We start from the raw sequence: 24,524 nt of genomic DNA on the forward strand, positions 1-24,524 counted from the left end.
TTCTCCTTCTATTATCCTGCACTTGACTAAACATATTAGTTTTAAACAACTTTTTGAATTTTCTTACCATGAATGCCCTTCTTCATCGTCGAGGGGCGTTTCAAATTCTGGTTCATCCATTTTTTCCTTTAAGACAATGTTGTGTTTGGGCTCCTTCTTTAGATCTGCACATCTAGTTTCATAAACTTCAAATGTAGAAAATAATTTATCTAAAGTACTTACCTCTAGATCCTTGGAGATGTAATATGCATCTACTAAGGATATCCATTCAAAAATCCTAGGAAAGGTGTTAAGTGTGTACCTTATCGAATCTCGATTGGTTACCTTTTCTCCGAGATTTGTGACTTTGTGAGTCCAGTGATGAGTTCCTTTGATCCTTGAGTGGAGGTGTGCAACATTTTTGCCTTCTTCTAATCGAAGGTTGTTGATCTGGTTTCGGAGCAGATCCCATCTCGCTAGTTTTGCCTTCGAGGTCCCTTCGTGTAGTTCCAAAAATTTCTCCCAGAATTCCTTGGCTGACTTGTAGGCTCCGATTCAGTTGACTTCTTGAGATGGTAAAATGCTAAGCAGATGAAACTTTGCTTTGTCATTTGCTATGAAGTCGATTGGCTCTTTGTTTGTCCATTGGTATTCTTCTTTGCCCTTTGATTCTACAAAACTAAATTTCATAATTAATAATAAATCAAAATCTATCTTAAAGAATACCTCCATATTTTTCTTCCAGTTCACGAATTCCCCCTGGAACTTCTGTGGGTAGATGCTCAGTCCGACCATCTCTTGTGCTTCGATCGACGGTTAGTCCTCTTGAAGCATCCTGGATCTGATACTAATTATGGGACCCTTGGCGGTCGACTAGAGAGGGGTGAATAGCCTGCACAATAAATTCAAACAAAACCTTCCTCGAAACTTATAGCTTGATTAAAAGAAATACTTGCATAAAAGAATTAAGAACCTAATTAAAAGGAAGAGTTACAGAAAGAGTTACTTGGTTTGCAATCAATAGATTGCTAATCTAAGGAAATTAAAACTCATTAAAAATCTCCTTTAGGTGGAGTAGCCTCTTCTAGTAGTCAAAACTCATAATTACAAGGCTAAACTCAAATAGAATCATTTTCAAGTGTTGTCTTTAGCTTCTGAGATCAGGACTATATTTATAACCCTGATCGGGGTGTTTGGAAGGGTTCTAGGCATCTGAAGAGGAATAAAATTTTATCCCATAGTAATGGATCACGACAGCTGACTTTACGATAAACTTTCTGGTTCGAGCACCTGGACCCACTACAAGCGTCCAGACCCGCTTAAACCCTATCCGCATTCGAGGGTGCTCCGCATTCGAGGGCGCCTCCGGGGGCCCCCTCGGCACCCGAGGTGGTCTGACCGCTTGGACCAGATCCGGGTGCCTAGAATTACTCCAGGCACTCGGACCACAGTCAACTTCCAGTTGACTTTTCATTCTGGTCTTCCACTCTATCTCTGTTTGTTTGGGTGATTTCGGCCATCCAGAATAGGGCTTATCCGAATCCATTTTTCGGCCTTCTCGAGCAACCTTCTGCTCCGGCTTCTCGTCCCTCAGAACCGTCGAATGCTTCCTTCTCATCTGCCAGTGTACTCTTCCGCAGCACCTCGTCCCTCGGATGCACCGAGCCCATAGACTTTCTCCCGTGTCGTTCTTCTCGCTAGCTGCGTTTTTCGCTCGACCTCCTGTGCTCCTAAGTTCCTGTACACTTAGACATAAGGACAACAAAACATAACAAGACCTAACTTGACTTGGTTGATCACATCAAAACTATCACCGGGTACTTACACAACGGGCTCACCAAAGCTAGGCCGAGCGGAGGTCTACTACAGTTGTTGATCGGGTATGAAGTATCCGATCAACAAGTGGCTTGTTCGAGCAGAATGCTCAAACAACCAAGAGCACTATGGCAAGAACATCATATGATCATCACGAAGCAAAGGAACACTAAGGCGACCAGAGCGTTGGTCTGATCGTGTGGAAATAATCAACTTAGCCAAGGGATTATGAAGATGATTGGATGAGATTGACAGGGAGGGGATCCCCGACCGAGCGGCTCCCCCGCTAGCCAAACAGTGGGACCCCTCTTATATCTTTTAATATCCCTTTGGGAGATAATGTCACTGACAATAAGGCATGGTCAACAAGCGGATCGTACGACGGAAGTTTCTATCGTTCTGTCAGGTATTTGCATGCCCTATTAAGGTATAGTGTCAAAGCCACTTTTCTGACATGTCCTTTCATAAGACAATTTGTAGAACATGCTCATGCCTTGAGGCACGACGTCTACTGGGGTGCTATATAAAGGGAGGGTCCATGCACCGGCCGAGGTACGTATTATTCACTATTCACGCCTTTACTTACTGTTGCTCCACTTCCATTTTTTTTATGACTGACTTGAGCGTCGGAGAGTCAATATCGAGGGCCCCTTCTCTGGCCCGACACTGACGTTTCTTGAGTTGAAGAGTGAAATGGATTCTACAACCTATCAACACAGAAGTCACGTCCCCAGCAAGCCTTTTCATGATTTTCGAACAAGATCATCGACCTTTCAGACATAAATTCAAATTAATTTTTGATCACCAAGTCTCCTTGGTCTTTTTTTCTATTACTCTTTCCCAAAGTTTCATGACATGACTTATCAGTTTAATTTTCCTATAGTTTGCACAATGTTATAGGTCTTTTTTATTTTTATGTAAGAGAACTATAGTACTTACCCTTCACTAATCATACTTTTTTTTTAATATTTACCCTTCACTAGTCATTCAATACATTATTTCCCTAGTTACTTCCATACCTTTATTTGAATATCATCTGGTCTAATTACTTTTTCATTTTACATCTCATTTAAACTTATTCTACTTTTGAAATTTAAATTTTACGATAAAAATTTAAAATTTTATACTCATTTAATCTATTTAAATTTGAGTAAATTTGATTACCTAAAACTTTATTTAAAAATTGATGAAAATATCTTTTTTATTAGTCTTTTATTTTTTTATACATTCGTTTTTAATATACCTCATTTAGATAAGATATTTTATCTTTCCTTTTATCTCTTTTTTAATATATCTCATTTAGATAAGATATTTTATCTTTCCTTTTACCTCTTTTAGTTATTCTGTAAATATCTCTTTCTATTTTTTTTATATCCAATTTCTACTTCTTATCTTTTCTCATATCCCCTAGTATGTATGTATATAACAATCAAATAACTTTAAAAAACATGCTAAAATTTTGATAGCAATTTAAATTATATATACAAATAATTAAAATCATTTTATTTTGAATTTAAATATACAAATACTTAAAAAAATAAATATGCAGCAGCTTTAAATTATCCATATTTAAATTTAAAATTCGAGAAAAAAATAGTCATATCATAATTTTAAACTAACAATTTTTGATAATTTGTAAAATTTATAAATTGCCAAAGGAACTGATTTCTTTATAAATAGTTTTGGAAACACATTTACAATGAATTGGTGATCATTAAACTCACACACAAATCACTAAATTCAAAAACTGTGTGCTTCAAAACATTTTCCTCCTAAAATCAGAGTGTTGTTTTTAAAGAAAAAACGTGTAATAATATTGACTAAGAAGAGCAGCAAGAAGCAGCAGCCACTGGTTTGTCATCAGGTCTGCCTGTTAGAGTCATTCCTTGAGGGTTCTGTACTGGCTTCACTTGTGTTAGTCTCTTTGCTGAAACACAACCACCAAAACAAGTGTTAGTTATTTGTTATCGTCGCAGAAAACCAAAAGCGATGAAGAAGTGATGCCATGAAGAAGAATTTTCAGGCGCCTAACTGTCTATTACAACTAAGATAAGTAGTGCAGGAGGAAGCATCCTTTTTGGTGAAAGATGGATTCTTATTCAGGAGCTTGGCAATCCCTTAGAAAGGGCTTTACCAGGAAGAAAAAAAAGTCAGCATGGTGACTGCTCAAGTAGATATTATGGAAGTCGAGTTGGAGTTGGAAGTAATTTCAAGCTCTATGAGAATATCCTCAAGTAGGCTAAGCTCCATGCTATGCTGATACATTGTAAAGGAACTCACCGATTTCATAGAATATGTCGTTAACATTAATTGCTGTTTTGGCCGAAGTTTCCATGAGGTAAAGGCCATTATCCTGTGCGTATGTCTGGGCTTCCTGCAATTGAAGCATTTCATCATCTTCGATATAGGAGGAAATAAAGATTTCATGACAAGAAGATAAAAAGTTTCAAAGGTCAAAAAAATCCTATCAGCACCGATAGACAAACTAGCTACTGCTGTAAATAACATCTACAATAGAGACTTAGCTAACTGGAGCCTGGTAGCTAGACCATTACAGGAAAGTGGTTTAGGTATTTTGAATTTGGATTTCTATAATCTAGCCCTTCCTTGTTCTTGGCGGTGGAAAGCTCTATCTGAAAAGCAACCTTGGAAAATTATCATTAATGAACTTATTTCCATAAAAGTCACTGGACTGAGGCTGCACCAACTCGGTCTTGCATTTGGAAATACCTACTTCGAGTGAGGAATTTCATTAGTCTTGTGATCAAAAGCAAGATCGATGATGGAAAAAGGAACTACATTTTCTGGAGGGATAACTGTACATGTCATATTAGACTAATGCATGAATTGCCACGGTCATTTGAACAGTGCTAAAATAGAAACAATGTTACTTAGGAACTAAAAGAGAATCAACCTACGAATGGAATTTTCTGGTGTTGTTTCAGAGTCACTCTAATCAATATTTTTGGGGATTGAACTATTTTGGTAGTTATACCGCTAAAAATGCATACCATTTCTTACCTTTTCACTGGCATCAGCAGCATGCTGTATGAATCAATTTGGTATTCATTCAGAGTTCAAATAGAAGGGAAAAAATTATAACCTGGCTATACCAGAAGATCAAAACTAGAGATGTTCTACTTATGAAGAGTGTTCAGATTCAGACTGTTGTGTGGGTGAATTGTGAATGCACCTCAGAACTACAACTCATCTTATTCCAGCATTGCAGAATTTTTGCCTCAGTATTGACATGTCTGACTAACTTGTTTCAAGTTCCTATCAATCAATGCTTTGAGAGCTTATTTTATGGAATTTGGTTGTCATAGCTTCAAGGAATCAGTAGGTATTGTTTTAACACCTTTTGTCAAGAATGGTTATGGACTTTATGGACTGTTAGGAATCAAATCATCTTTGAAGGATAAATGGAGCCATCTTTCCGCTATAATGGATCAATCTGCTTTCTGCTTGGATTAATCAGGTGCCCAGCAGAATAGAGGAAGGATCATTGAAACTGTAAGAAGGTCAATGTATATCATTAACTCTCAAAATTAGGAAGCATGTTTGCAAATGCTTGTGTGGAGAAGTTCATGTTTGATCTGCCAACTTAAAATATTCCAGCTGTAATCCACCAGGTACTAGACTCTGTCTTCATGTATTATTTATATGAGTACTTTTAGGTGATAGTAAATTTCTCATCATCTCTTTATTTTATTTTATTTTCTAAAAACATGTTTATCAGGTGAAGCTTGAATTTAAGATAAGCTAAATATGTTCTAAGCACTAAATATCTACATGAAATGGATAAGGCACCACCAAGAAATCTTACCTCGGTTGTGACCTGTCTAGCTTCTAAAAGATCAGCTTTATTACCAGCAAGAGCAATGATAGTATTTGAGCTACCTGAAACACGATAAAGTATTTGAATATTAGATTACTCATATATCGATTAAAACAAAGTTATTTTCAGATCTATACTACACAATGTATATATCTATAGTTTTGATTTTTATGAAACATCACAATGATAATAATGCTGCAAAAATGGTGCATTTATTTTATCACAGAATCTCCTCTTCTAAGTGATCTTAGTTTTTGAGGTCACAAGAAGATAATTATTTAGCATGATGAAAAAGACAAACCAGAATGTAATCCCCCTATAAAACAGGCAGCAACTTATGCTTGAAGAATTGCTTCAGTATATTAACAGAGGAAAACACACAAGGCCAACAAAAAAAACTCATTAACTACTAGCCATTGATGTTGTTGGTGCTTATGCATTTTCCTAACATTAGCTAAACGAAAGAGGAACATAAATGGTAAGCGAGAATAAATTAAAAGTGTTGGTCATTCATGAAGATCACTTAAAAAGTGATATAAAATGCTACAATAGCCAAACATATTGAATGATGAGAAAATGAGTCACTTAACCATTCAATCCTGAAAAAGTGAACTCTATCCACATCAACTATAAAAATGAACTAAATGCTACCTTGGGCTTGAAGTTCTTGAACCCACTTCTTTGCTCGAGTAAATGTAGCCTGCAAAATGAATGGCATAATGATTAACATACAATTTGAGTTTCTTTTGAGAATATAACCACTGTATGTTTTTGCATTGGTTTGAACTTCGGAGATGGTAAGTTAGAGAGGAAACAATTATGTTAATTCTAACCTTCCTGTATCTTAACATATCACAAATTCACAATTCAGATCTCTTCCCACTATGTTAGTCTTGTCATGATAGCTAATGAATAACATAATTAGGAGAGAAGCAACTTATATTAGCTAAATATATAATAAATGAATAAAGCTTTAATAGTCTTGTGAAGAATTGGTCTCCTAATTTTCAGATAAGAACAATGTCCTCAAGCTTGTCGTTCCAATAATCACATACTTTGAACCTTCTGTTTTAGGTTTGAAGACTCACCCAAAAGATTCTCTAGTCAAAACAAATATAGACTAAAATAGATGATTCCGAAATCAAGGAAGATGTGATTATCTAATCTCAATAATTTGGATACTGAAATGACCACATATACTTTTTTTATTCCTTTTCTGAAGTTGATTGACTCAAAATTTTCTTGGTCTAGTGTTAACTAGAATGCAAAGTCATGATGAATAACCAATTAGATGAGAAACAAGGGGTTCCTCTCCAAGTAAATTCTTTTGAGGACAAAAAGATAAACTGAAAAGCACATGTTCATTCAGGATTAGGTAAAAGACACGTATACTTGTGATGCTTTTTCACTAACCGAATTTGTTATATCGTAGACAACCACAGCAGCTGCAGCTCCTCTGTAATACATAGGGGCCAAGCTATGATACCTCTCCTGCCCAGCAGTATCCCAAATCTCAAATTTCACTGATTCATCATTGACAGAAACTACTTGCGAGAAGAATGCAGCACCTATGGTCGATTGCTGCACCATCATGACGCATAAGGTCAGGACTCTATGGTTCCTGTCCGAATTCCATAAGGCAGCTAGCTATAGGAACACGAGACACAAAATGCAATACTAACCTGGAATTCAACAAACTGGCCTTTCACAAATCGCAACACCAGACTTGATTTTCCGGTACCAACATCCCCAAGAAGAACCTAATAAATTAAATCAGCAGTAAAAGTTTATATATACACAAACACATTAAAATAGCAAAATTTATCTGAGAGGAAATAGTAGAATAGAACTTTCTATTAAAGGTGAAACAAAAGACAAAAGGATAAATGAATACTTGAGCTGGAGTGAATTCCAGGAACCGAAAAAATAAAATCTCATTTTTACCCAAGATTACTATAGAATCGAGAAACAAAATCATAGAACCATGATCAACAACAAGACAAAATAGGCGATTCGATTCATGGAAATTGCCGAACTAGGATTTAATGAAATTTCATAAATTTCGAACATCGGAAGGGAACTAGCCACGGAAATCAACCTATGAATGAACAAATAAGGGATTTCGGAAACACCATGCAGCCACTGACTCGAAAACAAGAAAGATTGAAGAATGTACTGAACATATTACCAATTTCGCGTTCTTGATCTGGTTGCTTCCGGCAGTCGCCATAATACAAAGATCGGAATCCGTCACACGCAATCCCGCACCGAGATTGCGCGAATTCCTCTCCGCGGTGGGTCTATCGCGGACGACGGTGACGACGAAGTCGTCGCGAACGACACGGGAATTATAAGGGAAAGAAAGTTCCAGTGATCCTGCGGCACAGATATTCTCTTCGTGTACCGCTTCCGATCATACAATCTGGGCCGTTCGTTTCATGAGCATTCCTTATTAAGGTCCTCAGGTCTTGTTTTGACATATCAAATATACGTTATTACACATTATACCAGTCTTGCATTGGATTGTACTAAAAGATTAGAGAGGTCCCGCGCCGAGCAAACGAAACATATTGAAGCGCGTAGTTTCAGCGCGTATAACATGGCAGTAATTGATAGGAAGCTTCTGCCGTAGGGAGGCAAATGCTTTGTCTAAAGGTGTGGCCAGCATTTTTTTTATAAAAAATACAAATTTAGATTAAATATTAAATAAATCAATAAGTTCTATTAGAATAAGGAATCATTTTAAGCACAAAATTCAAAGAGCGTTTTTTTAAGGGTAAATATGCACTGGTAAACATAATTTTACATATACTTTTTATTAGGAAAAAAAATGTTATTTTCACTCCTAATCTAATATATTTACCTAATTACTCCTGATATTTTAAATATAAAAAGTCTAAAAAGAGTATAAATCCTCTTAAATTCAGTACATTAAACTAGAATCTAGTATATTTTCTATTAAATTGAGTACGACTCTTTTTCCACCTCAATTGAATGGAAAATATACTAAATTTTCTTTAAATGATACTCAATTAGATGGAAAATATACTAGATTTTCTTTAAATGATACTCAATTGGATGAAAAATATACTAGATTTTTTTTCAAATGATACTTAATTTAAAAGGAATTATATTAAATAGGAAAAACGTCATACTCAATTTAATAGAAAATATACTCGATTCTAGTTTAAAATGTTAAATTTAATAGAAATTATACTTATTTTTAGTGTTTAGGAAATAGGAAAAAAATGTATTCAATTTAATAGAAAATATACTCGATTCTAATGTAAAGTACTGAATTTAAAAAGAATTATACTCATTTTTGGACCTTTTGTACCTAAAAAATTTGAGGAACAATTAGATCACAATATTTGTATGAGAGAGTTGAAGCAAATAAAATTTTATATGCAGAAACAAAGTTTTTTTATAAGTAAAAATTATATACAAAATATAAATTATAATTGAGGATTTTATTCTACTTTACTATTTTTTTAATCGAGTTGATGTCTCATTTGAGTTTTTATTAAAATAGCGTCCCACCGTTTATAAAATGACATAAGCACTCTCTCACGTCTCGTCTATTTTGCCATCTAAATTCTGAATAGGGATGTCTTATAGTAGCTATGATTTAATATACTATAACATGAATTTTCTATAAAAAAAATTTAAAATTATTTGGAGTGTCTAATAAAAATCAATAAGTTTAATTTCATAATTAATTATAAAATTCTAAACGAATTTCCATTCGATATATTATACATTTCGTAATTTAATAGAAATAAAACATTATAATCTCTCAAATTTTAAAATTTAATATTCAAACAGTACCCGATACAACTAAGCTATCACGCTCGATTTAATGGACCCTATCACTTTAAAATTTAAACAGAAAATATAATAAAAACACGACTGGAGGATAATTCTATTGTTTTACAAGAAACTCTTCTTATTTTACCCATCATTTGATTCCACAAATTTAGAATTATAAAATTAAATGAATATTGGTCTCATAAATTATTTGTTTCCTTCTAGAAAATAATCCATTGGAACAACCTTATTCAGTAATTTTGAAACAGCTAAGGTTCTTTTTGAAATTTCAGGAAAATTTCATAATTTTCTTTTAAATGAAGGATTATTTTAATAATAAAAATTAGAGCGCTCTTTTAACGATAATAAAAATTAGAGTTGGACTTTGATTTTTTTTAATAATTTAAAAATCTAAATTTTATTTTGAAAATCGGCATCTAAAATATTCAATCTTTAATTTTATCCAGATAGAGGAGAATTAAAATGAAACTATTATTAAAACTACAGGGCAATAAATATAATTTATAAAGTGTACGAGGCAATGTGGGAAAATTTGTCCCTGCGACCCTCTGTTAGACCCAACGAAGGGACCAACAGAAGAAACCCTTTTTGATGCGTTCCCTCGAGATTTCACGCAAATCACAGTTTATCGCCTTTGATCGTCTCCGGCCTCGGAAATGGCTTCCAATGGAAGCTCCACGGTGAGTCGCCAGCTTGAATTATAGTGTTTCCCTCAAAAATTGCTGCTGTTGCTGCCCCTACGTGTCTTTCAACCCAAATCTGGTCTGAAATGATGCCCTTAGGGCATTCTTTCTCGTGTTTTCGGTGATCATAGGGGGCAGGAAATGCGGAGAGCAGCTTGGAGAAGATCAAGCGGCAGCTGACATCAGGGTCGGGGAAGTATTTGCTGCAGGGCCCTCTTTTGAAACGATCAGAAACGGTACGCCTTCTCATCTCTCGTTCTCCACAGGAATTTGGGTTTCAAGTTTCCTAGTTGTGAGATCGTTACAGTAAAATTTTGAGTTTTTTTGTTATATTTGCCTTTTTTTTTTTTGCTTACTGGAAAACGGATATGATCTTCATGGCATTACTGCTGCAAGACAAGTTTAAAATGAAATTCGGTATTTATTTTGATGCGTGTTGATCGGTGAAAGAATTTTCTCTTCAAAGGTTGCTTGTTTGAAGTGGTCCATGAAACTTTAAATGCTGTATGTACAGGGAAAACAAAACTTTGCATGATCCCAATTCATTTGATGATTTTTTCTTAAAACTTGGATGATTTGATTTCAATATTTATTTATTCAAGTTTATTGGTTTTGAAAAGTTACGATTTTGGAGCCTTTTGGTGGATTTTAACATCCTTCCAAAATCCAAATGTTTGTGAGTATATAGGTAGTTATATGTTTTTCATTACTTATCTTCATTTAGGTTACTAGATTATCATTTATCTCTCAGCTGGTATATTACAAAGCAGAAAGAAGCTTATTATGACTATCAGTTAGGGTGATGCTCTCTTTAGATAAAAACATACTGTTGGTCTTTTAGTAAATGTACAAATGATGCAAGGATTCCTTACCCTGTTTCCAAGCTGCATCCTGTCATCACTGTTATCCAACTTTAAAAGCTGATATGTAATGGAATTGTGAATGATCTTTGCTTGCCTTTTTTTGAACAGCTAAGGAAATGGAATGAGCGTTGGGTGATTCTTGATCCAACTACTGGGAAAATGGAATACAAGTATCATGCTATACCCACTTGTTAATGAGTCTTTATGAATTCTAACTGATTAACTTGATCATAGAATTTTATGTTGATCCTGGCACAGGATTCGGAGAAATGAACCAGCTATTAAGGGAACCATCATGTTTGATTCAAACAGCATAATCACTAATTCTCCCATAAACATCCAGTGAGGGTTCTATATGCACAGTGACATGAGTTTTCCAAAAAAAAAAAAATCTTGAATGTAGTACGATTATGAATTTTTTGATGTATTATTTTTTCTTCTTGCAGTGGATTGCCAAAATATGATGGATGCTGCTTTTGTATCCATAGTCATGTCTGCTTTATTTCCGTGGATTTCAGTTTCCGTTTTCTGTTGAACTTTCAGGCAATATATTCAGTTCTTTCTAGTTTAAGGTTGTGAAAATTATCTAGTTCCTGAACTAAAATAACAGATGTTGGCACACCAAAAAAAAAGGAGTATTTTTTCTGTGCAGAGTCTCCTGGTGCCGCTAAGGGCTGGGTTTCCACTTTACAGTAAGTTTCTTGATTAGTTGATTTAAGGTTTTTTTTCTTAACATAATCATTAAACTAATCAGCATATTATTAGGTAGTAAAGCATAAATTTTCAAGTGCCATTCATGCTTTCATGTGTATCTGAAACTCCTAGTATATTTGGCAGTTTTATGATCATATATAATTTAGTATGGCTCAATTGTTAACATTGTTTTAATATTCTCTATTACTTTAAAATGTGATTTGTATTGGCTACTGATTAACATTCTTTTACTTTTTGTTCAATAACAGTGCCACACAGTTGGTACTGCGTGCTCATAGGGAAGCAGTTAATAACTTGAGTGGCAGTGGATCGTCACAATTACGAACAGTTGCTACTGTTGTTGCAGCGGCTAACTTAACTGCAATGGAGGCTTCAAAAGAAATCGAAACAGCCATGAAGATCTCCCTGAGAACTGCTCTGGGGTCGTTGGCTACTAAGCCAAATGATGCTCAACTAGATGATTTGACTATTATGAAGGTATTTAACATAATATATCAGACCATGTGGACCTTAGTGTTTGTATCCATGCATTAGTTTTGATCATCTAATGTCAGTTCATTCGTGTTTGGTTATTTGAACTCACGCAACTCTTTTTTTGTTACTATATGTTATATATTGCTCATGGTGCAGGAGACTATTAGAGTCAAGGATGAAGAACTACATCAGTTGGCTAAGGATCTTCGAGCTCGTGATTTTACAATAAAAGAAATTACAGATAAATTAGTAGAGACAGCAGAGGCTGCTGAAACTGCTGCTTCTGCAGCTCATACAATGGATGAGGAGAGAAGACTTGCATGTGCAGAAATTGGGCGTCTAAGGAAGGATGCTGAGAAGTACCAAGGAACTATCCAGCTTAAGGTAATTGCTTCATTCTCCTAATTTTGAGGGAAAATTTTAGTATTTTTTATTTATTTCATATAAAAGGTAAACTGATTAATTACTGGTTTGATTGATGCAATTAACTCAAGCAAAACATGTGAGTCCATTATGATAAATAAACTTCTGATTCCCATAAGAACTATTACTATATCCTGCACCCAGATAGCCCTATTCTTATGCTTTTTCTACTCAAAATATTAACTCCGTGTTTTAATCCATATGATGCTGACCTCCTTATTAATTGAATATATAGTACATACTATACATGCTACAAGGAAAACAGATCATATCATTTTGTTCTAAAATGGCATGACCAAAAAAACGACAACCTGCACAGTTGCAGGAAGAAAAAAACAGAGAAAACAACAAGGAGTAGACAAAAAGAGACAATAAGAAGAAAAAAAGATTGAAATCTTACGTCAACATAATCATTCATCTTCTCTAAGATTGCATTAATCATCTTGAGTTGAAGGGGCTTCCCCCACACCCCCAACCGGGGTGGGCTGCTTTCTGCACACCTGGTGAACCAACCCTCAAAGCTTAGCATGGTGCATCAATCGAGCTCCAATACCTCCAGCAGTAAGAAGTGCCACGGACATGAGTCTTCTATAATTTAGTTGAGTTTAAGCAATTTCCAGTACTGGTTTAAACCTACCATATCAATTGATCAATTTTCTTACAGATATTTGAGAATAATATTTATCCTCTGGCCCATTCAGGATTCAAGAATATTATAATTTACATGCAATTATTCTTAGTCAAACTAGGCATGGTTTTATTATGATCATCTCTTTCTCTCATGCACAGCATGATCGAGTAGATAACCTTGTTTTGAATTTCAAAAAGGATCTTTGTTGTGTTGTTGCTTGACAGAGACAATTAGGGGAGAAAAAATCGCTGCACAAGCAGTATTTTATTAGCTTAGAAGGATACAGGGTTGGAGGTGCCAACTAACTTAGTTGGTGTGGGCCTTGGAAGTTATTGCCAACGTCTTTGATTTTGAAATCTACCTTCACTCAAATGTAAATGTTTGAGGGCTCTCATAGTTATTTTTTCTAAACAAGTTTAGAAGGATATGAACAAAGTGTGGAATCCTTGTTTTTGGTTCTTGAAGACTTAAATTACATAGGCAGGTTTGAGCGGAGAGAGAGGAATGAATTACCACTGTGGTTTCAAGGAAAGGATCACATTGAAGTCGAATATTGAAAAAGTGTGTCAGTAACATTGTTAGTTTGAATACCATCCTTCGGCATAAGATCTATGTTGCTAGTTCTTATGTAATTCTCTCTTCTATTTGTCTATTTTTCGTTATGATATATGTTTTTGGATTTTTCAGTTGAAAGAATATGAAGAAAAGGTTAAGAACCTCTCACAGGAACGAGAGCTGTTGCTAAAGCAGAGAGAATCTGCTCTTCAAGAAACACATTTGTGGCGTTCTGAGCTTGCAAAGGCTAGGGAACGCGCTGTGGTATTAGAAGCAGCTGTTGTGAGAGCTGAAGAAAGAGCCAGAATAGCAGAGGTGGACTCCGAGGCCAGAGTAAAAGATGCCGTAGAAAAAACATTAACAGCTATAAAAGAAAAAGAGGATCTCCTGGCTCTTGTTCATAGGTTGCAATCACAAGTACAGAGGTATTACATCATTCTGTTTTATTCTTTGGTAGTATTTCATAATATCTATAAATCTGGCGATTAATTGTCTTGGGTAGAGTTTTACCTCCATGAATAAACATTCACTTAAGATGAAGTAGCAGGTTTTGTATGATGCATATTGGGGCTAGAGCAGTCAATTTCGGTTGGGTCCGTCGGATTGACTTGCTCCATCAAACAATTTAAGCAGATTAGGTTGGAATTTTATCAACCCAAGTCTGTCGTAGGCCGACCCACCTAAGCCCACGACTCTTATTGGTCAGCCCACGATAGACTTGAGTTGGCCCATGGGTTGAAAAACATATGTAAGTTAAGTTTTATGTCAATTTATTATCTTTCTTTGTTATAATTTTGAAATAAAAATAATACTTTTTATCAAACATGTGTACTCGTTTGTGTCCATTTATATTTAAAATATCTATTTCTAGATATATTTGATTGATGAAATCTTTCCGAAGTAAAACGTTGAAGATATTAAATTTTTTTAAAAAATTTTTGATGGCCTGCGGGTTGGCCCGCCGCAACCTGCCTTGGATTGGGTTGGGTTGGAGATTTTCCAACCTGCCTAGATGGCAGGCCGACCCACCCCATCCCGCCAAATGGCTGCCCTGCCACGGCTGACCCGCCCCGTCCACGGATTGACACAACTCTAATTGGGGCCATTGACATACAATTTGTTCTTTTTGTAGGAGGTATGTTGTTATAGATTCTTGATTTTGTACTTGGAACACTGGTTTCTATCTGACGTAATTTACAGTTTATTTATGATCCAAAAATTGTTCTTGTGCGTGCGCTTTCCCTCTACAGACAAGGCAGCTCAAAGCAGGTCTTTGAAGAGAGATCCGATGCACACTCCACCCCCGATGATACTCTTCCGATGACAAAGCACGTTGACTTATCAGAAGATGATGTCGATAAAGCTTGCTTAAATGATCCCAGGCCACTTCTGGCTTCTTCTGAAAGTGAAATACAAGTTGGTGTAGATGGAGTCGATATCCATTCTGTTACTGATGCTAACTGGCACAGTTTCCAGTCTTCAACTGCAAGAATGACCAATGTGCGTGAGATTTCTCCCGAAGCAGAAGGAAACAGCTTGGATATTTCTGTTGATAACGAACATGGGGGAAGCTCACTCCAACCGTGATCGAGTGTTAACCATGGAATTAGGCTTTTAACTTGGATTGAGAGCAAGGCTTATTTGGTTACTATGAGAAAGTTCATGAAAGAGAGATGCTATAGAACAATAAAAAATATGATACTTATAGTATTTTGTATAGAGAAATTGTAATTTGTGAAGTTTTAAGATTATCATGAGTTAAGAAGCCTCATTTTTACTTATTTTTATAAATGTTAAATATTTGTTTTGCCACCGATATTTAGATGTAATAAATGTGATTACCATATTTGTCTTGAGGTTAGATTTGTGAGCTATTGGCTTATGCAAGTACAGAAAATTGAAATGGTAAGTGTTCCGGTGTGAAATAGGAATGAGTCAACTCCGTAGAACTTTTTTTTGTTGACTTGGACCACATGCCATTGGATTTATCTTCTTCAATCGGTCAGCTCGTAGCGGATCGGGCATGTATTGCCGAATGAAAAGGAGATGAACCAATTCCTTCTTTGCCTCGTTGGACATTTTGCTTCCTTTCTAAAACAGATCAATTAGAGGTTAGTAGGGAGATCAAGGCGCACCTTGGCATGACTGGCGACCCAACGCTCAAGTTGGATTTGGAAAAGAAGCTGAGAACAAGAATGGAGAATAATAGTAGTTTAGAAATCAATTGTCATACCGACTCTGCTGTAAGTGATTACCTTATATATCAAAGGAGACGAAGAAATATTTCCTATGTACTAAAGGCATTTCTTTCTTCATGCAACCTTTTTATTCCATACAGTTGTGTGATTCTGACATTTATAACTGTTGTAACTTATCACTGATGGATCCTTTCCGCATTCATAATCGACATCTCCTTTTCTATCTCTGTAATTGTCATTACAACGTCAACCCTTAATGTCTGCTCTATAATAGACGTATGTTCTTATGCCTTTTACTTTTCCCATTGTTCCTATACTCAAAATAACATAGATACAATGTTTGGGAGCATTACTCACTTGGGCTTGTGCATGTTACAATACTTGAGATCGTCACCTACTCAAGAATGTTATGGTACTCAGGATCATCACCCACTCAGACTCGGAAATACTATGGTGCTCGAGATTGTCATACACTTGAACTTAGGAACTCGGAAGCGTTGAGCACTCGGGCTTAGACACTCAAGAATATTACAATGCTGGGGATTATCATTCACTAGAACTTGGAAGCACCACCCACTCGGACTTGGGCACTCAGGAGCATCACCCACTCTGACTCGAGCATTCAGGAATGCTATGGTGCTCAAGATCATCACCCACTCAGACTTAAGAACTTAGGAGTACCATCCATTCAGGCTTAATAGCACCAAGGTGATTGAAAATCATATTGACGGAATAAGTTTGGTCTAAAAGAATCATATTGATTGAGACAAGGAGGTATTATCTGGAGCATGTAAGAGAGAATCAGTAAGATTATATTTAAATTCATTATTTGTTGTTTTATATATTTTAATTTTAGTTACATTTATTTAGATTTTTTAAAAAAATATATTTTAAAAATATTGCAGCGGTGGTCATAATGTGAAATAGTGGTTGATAGAAAATATTTATTTTTTAAGAAAGAATACTTTTGTTTACTTAAACAGTTTGAATAAAAACTGGTGATATTATGGAGTGAAAAAAAAATATCAATTTATTTCACCTTAAAAAAAAAATTATTTAAATGTAAACAGAAAAGAGAAAAAAAATTAATAGCAAAAAAGAAAATAAAAACTTCCATTGCCGGGATTTGAACCCGGGTCGCCTGGGTGAAAGCCAGGTATCCTAACCGGACTAGACGACAATGGAACTGTTGTGAAGTTGCGTCACAAATTTTATTTAAATTAATTTCATAACTGTTTGTTGATATTAATTAAAATCAATGCCTTTTCCAAAAAAAAAAAATCCAAAACAATTATTTCTTTGAGTATCATAATGTGAGTTGTGTTATATATTTTTGAAGGGTATAAAAGGATGATTCTCAATTCGTTCATTTTTTAAAAGTATATATTTTATTCCTTGGAAATTTTCGCTTTTTTTAAAAAAAAAAATTGGTTCTAAACTAGTCTAATTCTCAAATAAATTCTAACCTTTAAAATTATACTATGTTTATCGATTTAAGTTTGAGTTCTAAAAGTTCATATAATAATTTTACTCACAATTGTCACACAAGTCTAAACTCACCCAATTTAATTTTATTTATATTAAATATTTTTAATAAATATTAATTTTATGGTAAATAATATGATTTTAGGATCGACTACTGTCAGGCCAATTTAGACCGGGCCGGACCCGTCAAGTCATTTTCTTGTAGCCCAAGCAATGGGAATCATCCCTATAAATCCCTCTCCGTCTTCGTCACCGCTCACCTCTTCTTCCGTCTTCCTCGCCGCTCACCTCTTCTTGTCTTCCTCCGTAATCTCTGCTCCGAAGAACGCAACTCTTTCGCCCTAAGTTCGTCTCAGGTACTTCAACCACCCCGCCCTCGAATTTGTCGTGTCAGATGTCGTTTCCAAGGGGAAAAACGTACCTTTTAGTTTAGGGTATTAGTTGTGATCAAATGCTTACCCTGTATGTTTTTTCTTTTTTGGTGCATGAAGCAGTGAGATTGCTTGGATTTGGATAGACTGGTTGGATTCTCAGTGCTGCGATCTTAATGGTACGTAATGATTCCGATGTTCAGTTAATCTTTTTTAAATGCTCGTTGCAAGGATTCTGAATTTTGCTTAGGTTGAACAAATTTTTTTGTTTGGTGATGAATGGTTGAGATGCTATGACAAAATACCAGTTTATTTGATGAATTTTGAGCTCTTTGTTTTGATGTCCCAATGAACGATGGTAAATGAAGAGGATAAATCATATTTTCTTTTTATGATGAATAGCTTTGATTAGTTTTTTGTCTTAACTTTGGGTGGATGAGTTACAAAGTATGGACTTCACTTCAGTATCAATGTTTCCTCTATTTCCCAACTGAAATAAAGAAAAAAATGATATATTGTTTATCGCTTTTAAGACATATAAAAATTTTGCTTCTATATACCCAGAAGGAAGGATAGGGGAGGACCAGTTCATGGAAATCTTCATTTATCAGCTCCAAATTTCAGTAGTAAGAAGTCTCCTCTCCTCGGATATGTTCACCTAGTTTTAGGCAGGTGAACATTGCGTCCATTGAAATAGAGATGACAATTGGTGTCATGTTGTGCTAATCAGTTGATAAACAAGTTGTGTCTGTATAAGGTGCATGAACTAAATTTTCTAAGTTAGGTTATATGATATAAAAGCTATCTATATTTTTAAAGTAAATTATTTTTGTAAATTGGTCAATTCATATCAACCCATTTATATGTTAGGGTGGTATCATGTCATTTTAGGATTTTGTATCTACTAATTGTGTTTCAGATTAGATTAGGTTGGTTCATGTGTGATATTGTCAACACTAAAATAGGAAAGAAAAAATTGATCATTTTGCCCCTTCTCTTCTAACACAATGAGTTCTAGTGTGGCGAGTGGGGTATTAGGCATTGGATGAGATTGGCATCAAATGAGGTCGTGGTGGGTGGCCGATGGGGAGGTGACATGATAACTTGCGAGGCAATGTGGCAAGTTAAAGTAGGCGAGGCAATGTGACAAGTTGTAGTAGGCTATGTGGTAAGGTGAAGTGGGTGTTAGAGAAGCTGAGCATAAACTTGTACCTTTACTCTCTCCTCTTTTCTCATCTCCTTTGTGTCGAGGTAGAGGGGAGTAAGTGGGAGTGAGCAAGAGGAATTAAATAGGAACCATAATTTTTATTCCCTCTTTCTCTCATCTCTTTCCTTTCATTAGTAAATATAGCTACACTTATTATTGGAACTTTGTAGAATCCAAAAGTCTCTTTGGTCAAATGTATTTTCTCTCATTGTTTAAGCATACACAATCTTGTATCCCTTTTCATGTCATTCACAATAACACAACCCTGATTGCAGAAACTATCGAACTCCAAATATGCAGTTATGTTTGGGGAAAAGGAGCTTTAATATTGCCTCCACTAACTATTAGACTGTCCCTGTAAATATTTGCCGCATTCCATTTATTAAAGGAGCTTTCATATTGCCTCCAAATACTAGTGCAGTATAGCTTTTTTGCTGCATTCCATTTATTTGAATATTTGTCAACGTTTCCCTATTTTTCATTCCAACCAATTGGAAAGTTGAGGATTCTAACTTAAATAGTTGCTTTTGAGAGTGCTAATTACCATCTCCAACTTGGTCGTTCTCATGAACCAGCAGCATTATATTGTGTGTATGATTGATCAATGCATATCGGTGATTCTGATCGTAGTTCTCTCCTATAATGATATAAACTCTCCTATAATTGAAATTGTAATATTTTAAAGTTTAGAAGTGAGATCTCTCATACTTATTTCATGCTTGAATACCATTCTGTAAGTTATTTTCGAGAAGTTTTAGTTGGGCCATAAGTGAACCTTAGTGAGCAAACTTAGTATTCTCGGCTTGATAAGAGTTGAATATGCCCATTCAATATATACCAGATCAATTAAATGAACAATTTTGAATAACTTATTAAACTAAATAAACAAGATTAAATACATGTGTTTAGCTTGTTAATTTGTTGATGTTCATAATAAAGATTGTGAACAATGTCCACAAACAAAAGTTTGTTCATTAACAAAGTTCTTATCAAACATGAAAATAGACAAGCAAGTTCTCAAAACGAATTTGTCAAGCTCACTAACCAAACTAACCAATCAAATAGGTTAAAAATGTAAAAGTTTTAAACAATCAAATAAGCTCAAATTGAGAGCTCGATAATATCTAAACAAACCAAGCTTGAACAAAACTCAAGCTCATAAAAAGAAATCAAGCTTGAATAACTATTTCAAGGACTTACTTCATTTTAGGCTTAGCTTACCTCTATTATCTTCTGTAACAAACTAGAACAATATAAAGTTTGGTTCGTCTTGGCTCATTTTTGTCCTAAGATATAGTATTGCCGAAGATCCTAAGCATTTATAATTCCTGGTTTCTTCTTTTTGAATTATTTCCATCTAATAGCCAGTATCCATGAATATGGTTCATACGCGATGATATCATGACATCTTCTAATCATTACTTCAGGCAATGCCTTTAATTGCAAGTCTAACAGTGGCTGCTGCTGCGATGGGAGGTCGATACATGATTCAGGCATGGCAGGCGTTTAAAGCTCGCCCTATTGTTCCTCGAGTCCGCAGGTTCTATCCAGGTGGCTTCGAGCAGCAGATGACAAAGCGAGAAGCCTCATTGATCCTTGGCGTGAGGTATGTCCAACTCTGGTTCCTTAACTGAATGTTATCTCATTGGTTCCTTGAGCAAACTCGGACTTGGACTTGTCACAGAGAGCATTCTCCACCGGATAAGATCAAGGAGGCTCACAGGAGAGTCATGGTGGCGAACCACCCGGATAGCGGAGGAAGCCATTTCCTCGCTTCGAAGATCAACGAGGCCAAGGACATGCTAACGGGTAAATTTAGAGGTGGTTCATCTGTGTTTTGATTTCTTCAGTGAGCACAATACACATGATGAATATGACTCCGTAAGAGTGTTCCAGCTTCTAACAAAGGACTAACTAATTATATTCTCTATCCTGACAACGTTTTTTCCTTTTTCAATTTCTTGGAACAATTGAGATTGATTCACAGAGTTCATTTTGTAAGAATTGGGTTTTACTCGTTATGAAACAACACATGTGCAACTGGTGGTGTTAATTCTCAATTTATTCTTGAGGATGGAGCATTGAAAAGGTCAATTGATAAGAGATGTTCATTAATTGAACGGAGAATGATACAAAGGATAAGAACGGATTGTCCATTTATGAATGAATGATTTAGCAAAAATCAAAAGCATCTCTAATTATTAGAATGGATGTTTTTAAAAAACAATAATAAAAAAAGTGTTTAATATATTTATTATTTTAAAAACACTTTTATTTCAATTGAAATATTATTATAGTAACTATTAAATATAATATATATTATTTTTATTAAGTTAAACTTAAAAAAGAATATTTGTTTTAATATATAATAACTAGTGCTATATATTATAATTGTTATACAAGTATGTAATAAGGATATTAAAAAAAAAAATTAAAGCACACTTTTGTTTTTTTTACACTTATTACATAGACAAGCACTTATTACATAGACACGTATGTAATAAGGATATTAAAAAAAATTAAAGCACACTTTTGTTTTTTTTACATGCAAATTTATCTATGAATAGCTATTTAATAGTAGTTATGATAATTTTTTAATACTAATGATTTATTTTTTGCAATAAGTAAATATTACGGAGGATATATACATTTAAAGGAGAAAGACAATGGATTACACAGGTTATCTTCCACCTTCGAAAGATGATAGATTTGGTTGCTCTGTGAAATCAGCCTGATCCAGTGCCCTTCACATCATGAACCGGACAAACTGGGCCTTAACCCGATTATAACGATTCACTATCAACTTGGAATTGGCAGGCAAGCGATCGCACATTGAATCCACGCCAAGGAAATCACTAAAATCATCTAAGCCATTGATTGTCCCTGCTTGGATCACGAGCTGCCGTGGGCTGGATCAACCGGTTAAGGCGTGACATCCTTGCACAATGAGTCGTAGGATCGAAGGTCCACGGACGCGCACTGGATGAATAATCTGGGCCGGCTGTGTTAAATTCCGGAGACACCACGCTTTAATCGGGCCAGCATTCACCGCTGATTTACCTCCTCCTAGGATCCATGTTGGGCCAGGCCTAGGGGGCCGCTGGGCGGCGGAACCCGCCTTTTGCACAACGAGCTGCCACTGCACAGCTCGGCAATCGAGGCGCAAAGGAGAACCAATATATTTGGTGAAGTGTAGATAGAACGATGTGGGACTAACAGAGTTCGCTTTGGGACGGTAGATGAGCTCTCGGTCCCGGCGGTGCGAGCCACCAGGTGGGTGGTGGTGCTGGCCATGCCGGCACTCGGCGGCGTGGTCGATTTCCACTGCGGGAGGTAGGGGAGGGAGGCTAGAAGAAGAAGCAAGGATAAAGGTTGGACACGGACGAAGGTTGAATAAATCTACAAACAACCTCTCAACCGCTTGCATTTGCAGATAAATTGAATGAGATTATTCTTAATCCTCTCCTACTTAATCCAACATTGAGAGGCATGCGACTTCGCTGTCTTGTATTTTTGCTACTTTCCTTTGTCTCTATGAGGTTTGATTTGAGCGTCGGATTGTTTCATCGAAGTTTGTCTCAATTCTCCTTCTAACTTTCTTTCATGGTGGTCTGAATGTTACCCTAGTTCCAATTCGACATTCAACTTCTACTTCGCTGTTGACCTACTCGACCTCTCCGTCGGCCATCAACTTATCCCCGATTCTAGCTCAACCAACTATATATACCCTTATTTCAATTGAAAATATTGTTATAGTAGCTGTATACTAATAATATTTTACTATGTATTAAAATAAATTAATTTAATTAAAAAATATTATAATAATATTTTAAAAATATTTTTGCTAATTTTTTATTAAGTTTGTAAAAAAAATTAATATAAAAATATATTATATATTATTGTTTTTAATAAAATATTTAAAAAGAATTACTTTAATATATAACTGTTATATCAGTATGTAATAAGATAAAGATATGTTTAGAATAAAAAAAAATAGGATGAGCATTAATTTAATTTATTGTAGCACTTTTTTTTTTTTTTTTTTTTTTAACTAAAATTGTGGATCCCATCTATACCGACATGTTATCCTTCCACTGTTGAAGGTGGGTAGATGTGATTACTCTGTGAAACCAGTCTGATCCAGTGTCCAACCCATTATGAACCAAAAAAACCGGGCCAACGCCTAATTAAACTGGCTCTCAATCAACTTGGAACGGGCAGGTCAGATATCGTACAATGAGAGAATTCACGCCACGAACCCCTGCGACATCGTCCAAACCACTCACTGCTCTCGCTCGGGTCATAAGCTGTCGCAATTCAGCTCAGCATACGAAGTTACCAATGAGGACTAATATATCGATTTAAAGTAAGAACAGATAGAACAATGTGGGACTAAAAGAATTCGCTTCGGGACGGACTCACGGAAGTTGAGATCTCGCTTCCAGGCGGGAGCGCCAGTTGGTGGGTGGTGGTGATGGCGCTGGCCTTGGCGGCGTCCACACCGTCGTCGATTGCCACCACAGGCGCCGGTGGAGGAAGATTAGAAACGGAAGTCAGGGAAAGAGGCAGGTCGCTGCTCTCTTCCCATCACTACTCTCTTCTCCCTTTCGTCCTCTCGTTGCCTGCGATTTCTCTTGTCGATAAAGACACGCGAAAGTTGAAGAAACTATAAACAACCCCCTCTCCACCAACTTGCATAACATAGTCTCTGTAATTTGTTTAATTAAACTTGTGTGTTCTAATGATTGTTCATATTGCAAAGGAGAACTGATAATTGAAGTAGTTCCATAAACAGGGTTTAATCCCGTAATCATACAAGTGCAAGAGAAGATGATTTTTTTCAAATAAAAAAAAGAAAGAAGAATGTGGATTGAAGTAATTTTAGGAGATGATTATTTCCATAAATAGGGTTTATTCCAGACAAGTCCACAAGACGATTTTTTTTTCAAAAAAAAAAAAGGAAAAAGAATATGAATTGAAGTAGTTTTAAGGGATGATTATTTTTATAAATAGGGTTTAATTCCGTAATCATACAAGTCCACGAGAAGGTGATTTTTTTCCCAAAAAAAAATAAATAAGTGAATGTGAATTGAAGCAGTTTTAAGAGATGATTATTTCCGTAAACATGGTTTAATCTCGCAATCATACGAGTGCGAAGGTGATTTTTTTTAATTAAAAACCCGAAAAAAAGAAAGAGAACGCACATCTCGATCGCGATGGGACTCGAACCCACAATCTCCCGCTCCGGAGGCGAGCGCCTTATCCATTAGGCCACGCGATCAACTTGTTAAGTATTAAAATTAATATTTATTTATTTATTATTGTTTTTTTTTGTTAAAGTCACCAAATTTGAACTTCATTTTATATTAAACGTTTATGACAAAACCCAAAGGGACAAGAAACATCTTATGAATATATACTTTAAAAAATATAATTAAATAGACACTCCTTTTATAATTT

General features: G+C 35.5%; 3 protein-coding genes and 2 non-coding genes across 8 annotated transcripts; 2 read left to right on the top strand and 3 right to left on the bottom strand.

Moving 5' to 3' along the window:
• Positions 1–3,435: 3,435 nt before the first annotated feature.
• Positions 3,436–13,134, bottom strand: LOC122008445 (ras-related protein Rab5A-like). Of its 2 annotated transcripts, none has more exons than XM_042564175.1 (7): positions 13,018–13,134; positions 7,315–7,392; positions 7,046–7,213; positions 6,284–6,332; positions 5,621–5,694; positions 4,075–4,168; positions 3,436–3,721 (listed from the first exon to the last, which is right to left on the bottom strand). In XM_042564175.1, the coding sequence occupies exons 1-7, from the start codon at positions 13,057–13,059 to the stop codon at positions 3,615–3,617; spliced, it is 612 nt and encodes a 203-aa protein (XP_042420109.1). In that variant the 5' UTR covers positions 13,060–13,134; the 3' UTR covers positions 3,436–3,614. The 2 variants fall into 2 exon arrangements, with proteins under 2 accessions (XP_042420109.1, XP_042420108.1); XM_042564174.1 differs by lacking the exon at positions 13,018–13,134 and adding an exon at positions 7,821–7,970.
• On the top strand, positions 9,983–15,584 carry LOC122008444 (switch-associated protein 70-like). 2 transcript variants are annotated; one of them, XM_042564172.1, is made up of 10 exons: positions 9,983–10,140; positions 10,275–10,379; positions 11,115–11,176; positions 11,265–11,348; positions 11,453–11,484; positions 11,617–11,698; positions 11,969–12,197; positions 12,351–12,578; positions 13,936–14,228; positions 15,054–15,584. In XM_042564172.1, exons 1-10 carry the CDS (start codon positions 10,117–10,119, stop codon positions 15,388–15,390), a joined length of 1,476 nt encoding a protein of 491 aa, XP_042420106.1. In that variant the 5' UTR covers positions 9,983–10,116; the 3' UTR covers positions 15,391–15,584. The 2 variants fall into 2 exon arrangements, with proteins under 2 accessions (XP_042420106.1, XP_042420107.1); XM_042564173.1 differs by having other exon boundaries at positions 10,005–10,140; positions 10,243–10,379.
• A 1,528-nt stretch (positions 15,585–17,112) lies between these two features.
• TRNAE-UUC lies at positions 17,113–17,186 on the bottom strand. Its single transcript has one exon. It is a non-coding gene; the product is annotated as a tRNA-Glu (tRNA).
• Positions 17,187–17,730: 544 nt separating this feature from the next.
• LOC122011393 (mitochondrial import inner membrane translocase subunit TIM14-3-like) lies at positions 17,731–21,093 on the top strand. Of its 2 annotated transcripts, none has more exons than XM_042567783.1 (4): positions 17,731–17,842; positions 17,978–18,036; positions 20,492–20,670; positions 20,749–21,093. In XM_042567783.1, exons 2-4 carry the CDS (start codon positions 18,034–18,036, stop codon positions 20,903–20,905), a joined length of 339 nt encoding a protein of 112 aa, XP_042423717.1. In that variant the 5' UTR covers positions 17,731–17,842; positions 17,978–18,033; the 3' UTR covers positions 20,906–21,093. The 2 variants fall into 2 exon arrangements, with proteins under 2 accessions (XP_042423717.1, XP_042423716.1); XM_042567782.1 differs by having other exon boundaries at positions 17,734–17,842; positions 17,981–18,036.
• Positions 21,094–24,272: 3,179 nt separating this feature from the next.
• Positions 24,273–24,345, bottom strand: TRNAR-CCG. Its single transcript has one exon. It is a non-coding gene; the product is annotated as a tRNA-Arg (tRNA).
• Positions 24,346–24,524: the final 179 nt, after the last annotated feature.

The sequence above is a fragment of the Zingiber officinale genome, chromosome 8A, assembly GCF_018446385.1.
Source record: "Zingiber officinale cultivar Zhangliang chromosome 8A, Zo_v1.1, whole genome shotgun sequence".
Taxonomy (NCBI): domain Eukaryota; kingdom Viridiplantae; phylum Streptophyta; class Magnoliopsida; order Zingiberales; family Zingiberaceae; genus Zingiber; species Zingiber officinale.